General features: G+C 36.7%; 1 protein-coding gene across 1 annotated transcript in view; it reads left to right on the top strand.

Moving 5' to 3' along the window:
* ARMC1 (armadillo repeat containing 1) overlaps positions 1 to 8,911 on the top strand; it is a 41,848-nt gene extending 32,937 nt beyond the window's left edge. The window contains exons 5-7 of the mRNA XM_078441882.1: positions 5,499 to 5,615; positions 5,699 to 5,773; positions 6,746 to 8,911. Of these exons, the coding sequence (XP_078298008.1) occupies positions 5,499 to 5,615; positions 5,699 to 5,773; positions 6,746 to 6,937 (384 nt within the window). The 3' untranslated portion in view covers positions 6,938 to 8,911. The remainder of the gene's footprint in view (positions 1 to 5,498; positions 5,616 to 5,698; positions 5,774 to 6,745) is intronic.
* The last annotated feature ends 3,681 nt before the right edge of the window (positions 8,912 to 12,592 follow it).

Below are 12,592 nucleotides of genomic sequence, written 5' to 3'. Positions count from 1 at the left end.
TCTCTCTTTCTCTCTCAGAATAAATTAACATTAAGAAAATACTTAATAAATAAAATGAATTGGGAAGTGTTTTGATGACTTTGTTGAAAGATTGCTATTGATTCTTCATTAAACATTGGTAGTGTTAACCAGTGAAACCATTTGGTCCTGAGCTTTTCTTTGTAGGTTATTTCCTGATAATTGATTTAATCTCTTTAATTACTGTATGTCTATTCAAACTCCCATTATTTTCTTGAGTCACTTTTCGTAATTTTATTTTTCTAGGAATTTTCCCATTTCATTGAGGTTATCTAATGTGTTGGCATACAGTTGTTCATAGTATTTGCTTATAATCCTTTTGTTTCAGATTGGTCATAATGTCCTGTCTTATTCCTGATTTTAGTAATTTGAGTTTTCTTTCTCTTTTTCATGGTCAGTCTAGCTAAAAGGTTTATCAGTTTTGTTGATTTTTTTTCAGAGAACCAATTTTTAGCTTCATTAGTTTTTTTTCTATATTTCCCCCTTTTCTCTATTTTTCTTTTCCCTGCTCTAATCTTTATTGTTTCTTTCCATCTGCTTGCTTTGGGCTTTCTTAGAATGGAAATATAGGTTACTGATTTGAGATTTTCTTCTATTTAGTATAGTTACTACAGCTAGAAATTTTTGTTCAGTCATTCTTTTCTCTATATCCCATAAGATTTGATATATTCTCATTTTATTCATCTCCAAGTATTTTTTGTGTGTGACTTCTTTTTTTGATACATTGGTAATTTAGGAGTTTGTTGTTTAATTTCCATGTATTTCTGAATTTTCCAAATTTCCTTGTTACAAATTTCTAATTTCGTTTCATGTGATTTGACAATATTGTGTGATTTCAATCATTTTCTATTTACTGAGGCTTGTTTCATGGTCTGTCTTGGGGAATGTTCCATATGCACCTGAGAATGTATATACTGTTGTTGGGAGTATTCTAAGTGTTTATTACTATTAATTGGTTTATACTGTTGATTAAATCCTCTTTTCCTTGCTCATCTGTCCAGCTATGCTGTTCAGTTTTTTTTTAAGATTTATTTATTTGAGAGAGAGCTAGAGGAGGAAGTGGCAGAGAGAGAGAGGGAGAGACAGAATACCAAGCAGGCTCTGTTGTCAGCACAGAACCTGATACAGGGCTCGATCCCACGAAATGTGAAATCATGACCTGAACCAAAATGAAGACAAGAGTCAGTTGCTTAACCGACTGAGCCACCCAGGTGCTCCAGCTATTCTTTCATTTTTGAAAGTCAGATCTTGAAGTGTAACTCCTTCAATTTTGTATGTCTGTGAGAGTCCTTATTTTATTTTTTTTGAAAGATATTTTCAGTGCATGTGAAATTCTAGGTGACAGGATTTCTTTTCTTTCTTTCTTTAACCATACTTCAAGGCATTGGTCCACTGTCTTCTTCCTTGCATTGTTTCTGTTTAGGATTCTATTATTTGTGTTCTTCTTAATAGATCTTATTTTTCCCACTCTTCCTGCTTCTAAGAGTTTCTCTTTTATCACTGTTTTTGAGCTGTTTATAATGTGCCTTGGTATAATTTTATTCATGTTCATTCAGCTTCTTGGAACTCTGGGCTTATCGTATGCAGCAAATTTGGACAGGTTTCTCCATTATTTCTTCAAATATTTTTTCCGTCCCCCTTTCCCCTGGGTCTTTCAAGGATTCCTGTTATACATATTCAGCCGTGTAAAGTCTCACAGCTCACTGATACTCTGCTCATTTTGTTTTCAATTCCTTTTTTTCCCCCTCTGTTTCATTTTGGATAGTTCCTGTTGCTATATTTGTTGAAGTTTTCTTTTGTAGGCATTTATTTCCTGTTAATCTCATTCAGTGTATTTTCTTTTTAACATAGACATTATTTTATTTCATTTCTAGAAGTTTGATTTGGGTCTTTTTCATATTTCCGTAGCATGGATCTACTGGAACATAAAAAAAGAGGGGTGGAATAACCATAATGTCTTTATGTACTAATTTAATCATCTCTGCCTTTTGAGTATGTTTCTATAGATTGATTTTTGTAATTACAGATTGACTTTTATAATTACTGGTTGCATTTTTTTTTTTTGCTTCTTTGCATTCTTGGTAATTTTTGATTAGATGCCAGGCATTGCAAATTTTACTTTGTTGGGTACAGCACGTATTTATTTGTATGTACATCCTTTAAAAATATTCTTGAGATTTAAAAAAAAATTTTTTTTTAACATTTATTTATTTTTGAGACAGAGAGAGAGAGAGCGTGAACAGGGGAGGGTCAGAGAAAGAGGGAGACACAGAATCTGAAACAGGCTCCAGGCTCTGAGCTGTCAGCACAGAGCCTGACACGGGGCATGAACCCACGGACCGCGAGATCATGACCTGAGCCTAAGTTGGACGCTTAACCGACTGAGCCACCCAGGCGCCTCTCTTGAGATTTGTTTTAGATCACAGTTACTTACTAACAGATCTTTTTGAGGCTTGCTTTTAAGCTTTGTTAGGCAGAACCATAGCACCCTTTATCCTAGGGATAATTTTGCTACACTACTGAGGCAATACTCTTCTGGGTTCTTTGTTCATACCCCATGTTTATAAAAGTTTTTGTACTCTGTCTGATGGGAACATGAAGTATTTTCAGCATGGTTTGAGCCTGCAGAACTGTTCCTTCTATTCCCTTCCAGTCTGGTTATTCATCCAGCCTCAGGTTCTTTGTTCACATGCATGTACAGATAGATCATCATTCAGCTGAAAACCTGAGGGGATCTCATTGCAGATCTCTAGTACATGCTTTGTCTCTGTGGACCCTCTCTGCACAGCTCTGCCCTCTCCTGTGCTTTGTCCTGCGAATTATAGTTGCCTTGACCTCCCTGAATTTTCAACTGTGTCCTTAATTGAAGGAGACTGCAGGTTCCCCTTGAGTTCTCCTTTCCTAAGTTATAGCCTGGAAACTTTCTAGGCAATATGTTGATGACCTTGTGGAGCTCACTTTATTTTCCTTCTTTCATCGCTTCTCAGCCTTTTGGCTAAGATCAAGTGTATTTTCCTTCTTTCAGGGATGTTTGTTTTCCACTGTTTGGAAATCGTTGTTTTATTCATTTTATTTTGTCTCTTTGTAGTTGTTTAAGCCTGAAGGCTAATTCCAGTCCCAATTTCTCCATCTTGACTGGATTTAGAAGTCTCCCTGAAGTTATTTTGAGCAGTGATAAGTCATATAACTTTACATATTTAGTGGTAGCAACTGGTAAATTACCACTTATCTCTTTAGCTATGCCTGGTAGGTTACATTAGATTATCCACAGCTTTTTCTGGTTGTGCTGTTGCAGCATTTAGGCCTCAGGATTTAGGATTCAGTAAATAAGGGGGGGGGGGGGGAGTTTTCATATGCATATCATCCATGACATTGCCAAATAAGATAGTTCACAACTATCTTACTGCAACTGGGGCCACAAGATCCTGAAAAGTTTCTAGAAAGCAAGCTCAGTAAATGTAAATTGATTAAATGTAAGATACTAAGATACATAAAATACCACCAATGCCACCTATTTAATTTTATTACTTTTTAAAAGATTCATTTCTTTATTTTTGAGAGAGAGAACACAAGTTGGGGAGGGGCAGAGAGAGGGAGACACAGAATCTGAAGCAGGCTCCGAGCTGTCTGTGCAGAGCCAGACGTGGGGCTTGAACTCAGGACCTGTGAGATCAGGACCTGGGCTGAAGTCAGACACTTAACTGACTGAGCCACCCAGGTGCCCCACCATCTGTTTAACTTTAATGAATAAGGATAATATAGTTGCTTTTGAAAGCTATCTGAAACCAAATAATAAAACTCAGCACAGCACACACAAAAATATAGGCTGATATATTGTATGGAAATGATTGCTGAAATCTAAAATACAATATTAGCAAGTTGACTTTAGCACCCTCCTATAATGCTAGGAGGGAGATAAGCAATGATAAGAGTTCTTTTGAAGGATTGTGGGAACGAGTTTGAAGACTCATAATATTCAATGGAAGAAAAGAGTGAATCAAATAATTTGAAGATAGTGTTTCTCAGCGTGATCCAGAGACTTTGGGTCAATTGCAAATTCTTGTCTCCTAAGAAGTACTGAATCAGACAGAACCTGGTCTCAATACAGACACAGGAAAATATAGGGATGGTGATAATATGTGAGCGAGAGGTGGAAGGAAGGATATGGTGAAACTAGTTACTTTTTAATCCATTTTTGCTTTGGATCTTGTGTTTGAGATGACCACTTGATATCCAAGTGGATATATCTGATAACAAATGAAAATAAAGTCATACTAGAGATGTATGTCCCTTTTCTCCATGGTAATGATGACTAAAGTGATGAGAATAGTCTACTAAGAGATGAAGTAGAAAGAAAATCACTTAGTTTAAGGCACTGGACCTTGGAGGTAAGATGAGACAGAGATGGAATAATCAGTGTCTAAGTAGTGTGTTATTAGTGTATTATTAATAGTGTATTAAAAAGACATTGAAGGATATGTTATATTGTGTTATGAGAGGAAAATGAGAACTAAAAAGAGGGTATTAATAACCCTTGAGAATGCAGTGGTAACCACTGAGAATGCCATAAATAAAGGGTACAGTGATGTTTATAAATACCAAGTGCTTTAAGAAATACAGTGACTCGGGGCACCTGGGTGGCTCAGTTGGTTAGGCATCCGACTTCGGCTCAGGTCATGATCTCGCGGTTTTTGAATTTGAGCCCCGTGTTGGGCTCTGTGCTGACAGCTCAGAGCCTGGAGCTTGCTTCAGATTCTGTGTCTCCCTCTCTCTCTGCCCCTACCCTCCTCATGCTCTGTCTCTCTGTCTCTCAATAATAAATAAGCGTTAAAAAAAATTAAAAAAAGTGACTCAAATACTGAATACTAATTGTGACATCACAATTTAACCTCAGATTTTTAAGAGCAGGGTTCAGCAGATGTTTTTGTTAAAGGGTCAGATAGTAAATATTTTAGATTTGGAAGGGCATATAGTGTATTCTAACTACTAACTCTGCTATAGTATGAAACTAGCCTCAGTCATTATGTAAACAAATGTGTGTAGCTGTGTTCCAGTAAAACTTTATTTATAAAAACAGCTGGCAGACTATAATTTGCTTACCTTTGAGCTAGAGGAACCTCTGCTTTTCAGCATTTTTTTCTGTATTATTCTTCATTCCATTTGCATTGAGATATAAATCAACACTGGCTAACTTATTTCTGATAAAAAGGATTAAAACTAAGTATTAGTAATGAAGCTTGAAAAGATCCAGAAGAAATTACTGTTCTGTTGATCTTATAAAATTTAGTAAGCTTGACTAAATAGCACCCCCAGTATGCCCTCATGTATGAGATGGTAGAACTGAAATAGGGACATTTGCTCCCTCCCCCCGACCCCACCCCACTCCCCCACCGTTCATATAATGACTAATTCAGTGTGGTTTGAGTTGATTTGTTTAACATTTTGTCAATTGTAATAATAATTTGCTTTTACCTTTTCAGTCTCGGAGAAATCTCTGTGAAGAGGCTTTGTTAAAAATTAAAGGTGTTATTAGCTTTACTTTTCAAATGGCTGTTCAAAGATGTGTGGTGCGGATCCGTTCAGATTTGAAAGCAGAGGTTAGTATTTTAAATGGCTGAATATGCTTGAGGTTATAGGTAAACAAATCAGTGTTCAAATTTCCCTTTTTATCCTGGCCTAGGCTTTGGCATCAGCAATAGCATCAACCAAGGTTATGAAGGCTCAGCAAGTTGTGAAAAGTGAAAGTGGAGAAGAGGTAAATGCTTTTTTAATTTAGTTTTCTTTATACCTGACTCTTGATTATTCTTTATGGCTGGCAGATTGCTAGTATTTTCAGGCTGTTAGTTGCCAAATATATAGGAGTGTGGTTGGGTCAGATTATCTTGTTTCTTGGCTAACAGCTCTTTTCTAGAGAGATCTGTTGTAGATTTCAGGGTCTGTTCTTAAATTTTGTGGATTTCAGAGTCTATTCTTTTTCTCAGTGGAGATGTCTTTCTAATTTTACATGGAAATAAAGGATATATAGGTTCCTTGTGTTGGTTTTATTTTATGTATGTTATGTTATTTTAGAGAGAGTGAGAAGGGTAGAGGGGCAGAGAGAATCTTAAGTAGTTTCCATGCTTAGCGCATAGCCTGATACAGGGCTTGATCCCAAGACCCTGGGATCATGACCTGAGCTGAAATCAAGAGTCAGATGCTCAACCGACTGAGCCACCCAGGCACCCCTGTGTTGATTTTTAAATACTTCTTTCTAACCTTAATTAGTTTTTGTCAATCCAAATAATAAAGCTCTATTCCCACAATTGGGTAGGTAAGTACAGTGAAAAGCTTTGCCTCTTACTACTTTTGCCACCAGCTTTGTGATAGGGAAAACAAATCTACATCCCCTTAACTTATTTGTGTCCCCATAGAAAGGTTCAGTGGCCCTTGGGGGCCCACAGTAGCCAGGTACTTGCTTTTGTTTTCTTTAAATGCAGAGAGGTTGCACATTTATTTCTGGAGCCTCAGGAGAAAAGCATCTTACTTTTCATGTGTCTTTCTGCCTAATGCAGTGCTCAACAGTTGGGCCTACCTTCATGTAAGAGGAAAATTTTTAAGTGACTATTGTCACTGAGAATAAATACGGTGATTAGAGTGAGGTGTATAGTTGACCTTTAATTTAGGACTTAATTTACCTGTGTCGTTTGGGTTGATTTTGTAATAACTCTTAACATGTTGTCTATGTCAGATGCTGGTCCCATTCCAAGATACGCCTGTGGAAGTAGAACAGAACACAGAGCTGCCCGACTACCTGCCTGAGGATGAGAGTCCCACAAAAGAACAGGATAAAGCAGTGTCCCGGGTCGGCTCACACCCAGAGGGTGGAGCTAGCTGGCTGAGCACAGCGGCAAACTTTTTATCCAGATCGTTCTACTGGTGACTTCACTTTGGGTCTCAAGGACTGTGTGAACTAACAAGGGGCCAGTTTTCCATTGTTGTGGTGAACTGTCAAGTGCAATTTGCAATAAGTTATCATGAAAAGTTTTTAGATTACATGATTGCATATGCTGCATTTTACATTTTATTGGACGTTTTGCCCTGCTCAGTGGTAAAAAGGACAGAGGCTACAGGTGGAGTTCCTTTGTTTATGAAGGTATTTTGGTTTTGTTTTCCTTTAATTGCCTCACTTTTTAAAAAACATGGGTCCACTGTTAAACCAAACACATATATGTGCAGCTTTACATTTTATTTTACATGGAGCACGTGATTAGGAAAACTTGTTTTCTCCTCAAGCCTCAGGACCTATCTGAAGAGAAGTTTTTGTTTGTTCATTTTGGCTCAAGTTGTGCATGAATTACTGAACATTTTTCTCTGCTTTTCTTCATGAAAGATACTTGCTTGGGTACTCTTCACTGAAAGTTGAAAACATTTGTCATTATCCCCCTCTTGTGCCTTTTTTATTTTGCCAACCATGTTTATAGAAAGAACATTACTATAAAGACATTTTGTGAATTACAGTATATTCATATGAACGTAGGAGTTCTCTAAAAATATAAGCTGACAAAAACTTTGCAATCTTATTTGTTGTAATTTTAATAAGACTAACACAAAATCAGTCAAGAAGAAGGAAACCTGTATATTAGCAAAGTACTATTGGAGACTATTTGATTGTGACCAGATGTGGTTCCAGTTGACTACTCTTTAGTTTGGTTTATATCAGCTCTTAAGATTTCCGTCCAACGTAATATTGGGAGCAACTATAAATGGTCTCTAGGCCTGACTTTGTGATTATATACCATCCTTGCTAGAAAAAAAATAGTAAAGAACTGACAAACTTGAAAAAGAAAACAAAAGTCGAATGCCTATATAATGCCATAGTGCCACTTGGTAGATAGAGTCTAACCTTGAAACGTGAATTGCTTGGCAGATGCCTTTTCAGTAGGTATTTCCTTGTATTGCCTTTTGTGAATTTATTATGAACATCCAGTCGTACTGAATGAAAAAAAGACTCAAATTATTGCTTATGAAGAAATAAAGCCAGCATTGGTCCACTTAATCTTGTTTCTCATATCCAGCCAGAAAAAAAAGAACTTCAGTGAAGGTAAGAGAAATAAATATAAATATATATACATATATATTTTTTGGTAGATAAGAGCTAATTACATATATGTAATGCTTTATTAAATTCCTGAAATATTTGGCACATAAAATTTTCCTTTTGGAAATCCAGCTAAATCCGGATAAATTTTAGTGCTAATATGATTAAGAAGAAACTAATATGGAGAAATTGAAATTCTTTTTCATCAACATGTAGAGCTGCTGTTTTACTACTTGGGGAGAATGTGAAGTGAAAGTTGGACCCTGGAGGGTTTCCTTGCATTTTCATTGCTTCTCTTTTAGAGAAAATTAAAAGCATCCAGTGTCACTGTAAAAAAAAATTCTTGTAAAATACTTCACCAACAAGAATCTTGAGTTCACGACCTTCTGGAGGGAGGGGTATTGAGGGTATTGGAATGATATTTTTCATGTGTCTGGGCTCTGATTCAGATGACATACACAACTGCAAATAGCAGCTTTCAGGGCATGGATTGCTTTAAATGCATAATACAGCTTGCTGCCAGAACCAGATGTGTTGAAAAATGAAAACAAAACCACCTCCTTTCTATAGCCATTAAAACAAAGTTTACTGTTCTAACAAGTTTGTGTTTTATTTTGCATTGCCACACATCTGCCTGTTTAAAAAACTACATCTCTTGGTAGCAATGGTTCAGTACAAGTAGGTATTAACAGCTTGATGTCTGTGTGTTCTAAGTGTTCTTTTATTCCAGGTCTTATAGAGCAGTTAAGGCAACTGTAACGGCATTTTTTTGAAATATATTGTAAAATAATAAAAGGTAACACAATTAAAATTGAATGGATATTGCATTTTTGTGATGGAAACATTATTGTTACTCTTGAGCCTGTTTGTATTCACACTGCCTGGCACCTTCTCCTAGCTCCCTGCAGGTGCGTTACCCAACTAATTCCCATGCATCTTCGTTCAGCTCCTTCCCAGCCCCACACCTGCCTCTCCCTGGGTTTGGACCAGCCGCTCCTGTACATGCATTCATTGTAGCATTTATCATATTAGATTGAAATTATATTTACCAGTCTTTCTCCCCAGCTTAACTCTTTGAGAACCGAGAAAGTCTGTAGCTGTATGTGGCTAGTAGTAAGTGCTCAAATATTTTTTTAGGAGGATGAACAAGATTTTTTTTTGAATCTGTAAAAATAAATGAAAGATAGTGATTAACTTGGTGGTCAGATAGGAAAAATGTCAGGTTGTTTCTTTCTTTTTTTCTTTTTTTTTTTTTCATGGCATGTTTGTTTCTGATTTATTGGTTATTGTTAGCAAGTTTCTTCATTTGTCATTTGTTTTTCATTTTTCAAAAAAGTAGGAGAGAAGCATAATACATGCTCTGTTGAATGAAGTTAAGATTAATTTATAATATCCTAATTCTTATAGAATTGTCATAGGAGAATATTTATTTATTTATTTATTTATTTATTGTTTTGATTTCCTGTTTTATAACTTACTGACTGTAATTTTAGGTAATAATTTATCTGTGAGGTTTTTTTTTTCATTGATGGAATGGAGATAATTCTACTTTATAGGGTCATTATTTGAATGCAGTGAGATCATCATGAGTAATGAAACTAAAATCTTAAAATTGTAAGATGGAATTATTGTTTCTAGAAGTTTGACACGATTCTATTCTTGTCCTGAATTCCAAGTGGGGCTCCTCATCTTTCTCTGTCCAATCAGAGGGTAATGTTTGAGAGTTAGTTCACTGCTACGTGATTTTTTTCTGAATGTCCCTTGAAGAATTCATCTGTTGTCAGGATTTCAGTTACCTTTGTGTCGATAATTTCTGAGTCTCCATTGTATCATCATCTTTGATAGCTCCCCTTTCCTTTACTATCCCTATCAGATGTAAAGTCTGTGAATTTTTCTTTGTCTTAGAACCAAGCTCATGGTAGGCATGGAGTAGACTTAAAAACTAATTCTGTGTCCGCCACCGTGCTAAGTGCTTTACAGATACTTAGTCCTCTAACCCTGAACAACTATGAGGTAGGTACTTTGGTGTGTTCATGTTACAGATAGGGAAAGTGAGGCAGAGAAATAGTAAGTAGCTCATTAGTCCCAGGTGACAGAGCTGGCAAATGGTGAAGCCAGGACTCCAACTGAGGCAGTCTGGCTGCCGAGTCTGCACTGTCGCAGGGCAGCCTGCATCTTGGGTCCTGCTGCTGTGCCTCTCCTGTTCTACCACCGTCATTCCCATCCAGACGCTTGTGCCTGAATCATGTCAAGTGACTTAACTCGGATGTCTGTTAGCAATCAGAAACTCTGGACACTAGGAAAGTTAGGTACATGAAAGAAAGAAGTCTGGTTAGGCCACAACAAAGGAAAATACATGTAGAGCAGCTGGTCTGTCTAAAGAGGGAAACTATTTTTGTCATGTGGATTGTGGGCTTTTAATAATGCCGAGCTTCTGGACTTTGTGGCTGTTCCAGACCTCTAAAATACTACCTGTTCCACATAAAACATGTTTGGGCCAGAAATTGGCTACTTCTAGAGTAGCCACATTCTAATCTATCAGATTAATCTTAACAGTATTTTTGTCATTTTCTGCTGTGATGTCAACAAAGGCTCATGGCTTAGTTTAGACTGCTTGGCTAGCACCAAAAATGCCATGAGAATTTAGCTACCAACCTAGTCTTTCATACATTCTATAGCATTATTACAGATTTTTCTATATGTAAGGCATAGTTGTTATTCTGTTAGAGAAGGTCTGCTTTAGTTAGTCTTATCTATTTATTGTAACCTAAGTATTTTGTATTCATCCTACCCTCTAGATCTTTGCTCAGATTCTTTCTTATCTGGAATTTCCTCCTTTATTTCTTTTCTTTTTTTTTTTTTTTTTTTTTTTTAATTTTTACTAATTTTGAGAGAGACAGAGATAGCACAAGCTGGGGAGGGACAGAGAGAGAGCAAGAGAGAGAATCCCAAGCAGGCTTTGTCAGCACAGAGCCCCATGTGGGGCTCAAACTCACGAACTGTGAGATCATGACCTGAACGAAAACCAGGAGTTGGACGCTTACCCAACCGAGCCACCCAGGCGCCCCATGGAATTTCCTCCTTTATACTATCATCTCCTTTAAAATATTTTATTATGAAAAAGCTCACTATACATAAAGAAATGCATAAAGAAAACAAGTCCTCTGTCATCCTACAACACAAATAATATCAATAAACATTTTGATTTATCTCATTTGTTTTCTTTTAATCCATTTCAGTTAGTAAGAAGTATACACTTGAATTTTCATCTCTTTTTTTTTTTTTTTTTTTTTGGTAAGCTCTATGCCCAGCATAGGGCTTGAACTCATGACCCTGAGATAAGGAGTTACATGTTCTACCAACTGAGCCAACCAGGAACTACTACACTTTAAAGTTTTATTTTTTTAATTTTTAAATTTTTTGTTGTTTATTTATTTTGGGTGGGGTGGGCAAACTAAGGATCCCAAGCAGGCTCCAGGCTGACAATGGCAAGCCCGATGTGGGGCTTGAACTCATGAACTGTGAGATTATGACCTGAGCCAAAGTTGGTTGCTCAACTGACTGAGCCACCCAGGCGCCCCAACACTTTAAACTTTTTTTAATGTTTATTTATTTTTGAGAGACTGAGCATGAGCCATGGAGGGACAGAGAGAGAGGGAGGCACAGAATTGGAAGGCTCTGGGCTCTGAACTGTCAGCACAGAATCCAGGGTGGGGCTCGAACTCCCATTGTGAGATCATGATCTGAGCTGAAGTTGGACGCTCAACCTAGTGAGCAACTCAGATGCCCCAACACTTAAAATTTTTTAAGTGTTCAAAATAGGTATACAGTGAAAAGTGATTCTCTTTGAACCACTGTCACCTAGTTCTCACCAGGGATAGCCATTGTTACTAATTCTGTGTGCCCATCAAGGATATTCTATAAATTTACCAACTTTTTCATTTTTTTCCCCATACATGTAATAAAATGCCATGCACCTTAGATTTTTCATTTGAAGTATTATCTTAGAAATTATTCTATATCCTTGCGTGAAGCAGCTTTCTGTTTTCACAGCTTCACAGTATTAATGTTACACCATTTATTTAACCAGTGGTTTGATTGTAATCCTTTGCTATTACAGATAGTGCTGTATTTAGTGTATCTGTAGAGTGGATTTCTAGATGTAGAATTGCTACGTTAAAGCCTGTAGAGTGCCTTTAATTTTGATAGTTCCTACCTCCTTAGAGATTATTTTAGTATCTTCTCTCATCAGAATGATATGAGAATTCTGTTCTCTTCAGCCTCTCCAAGTGTATTATCCTACATTTAGCCCTTTGTCTAAAAAAAGGGATATCTTCTGAATAAGAGCTTTTTTATATATATAAGAGCTGTTTGAGTATTTTTTCTGTGAACTGTCCTTTTTTCATTTTTGGCAGAGGAGAGGGGAGATTTGAGTTTTCTTACCTGATTTATAGAAGGCCATTAACATACTAAAGAGATTTGTCCATTTCTTTAATA

This window comes from Panthera onca, chromosome F2 (genome assembly GCF_046562875.1).
Source record: "Panthera onca isolate mPanOnc1 chromosome F2, mPanOnc1 haplotype 2, whole genome shotgun sequence".
Classification (NCBI taxonomy): domain Eukaryota; kingdom Metazoa; phylum Chordata; class Mammalia; order Carnivora; family Felidae; genus Panthera; species Panthera onca.
Note: the sequence above shows the minus strand (reverse complement) of the source record. Positions and strands in the feature narration are given on the sequence as shown.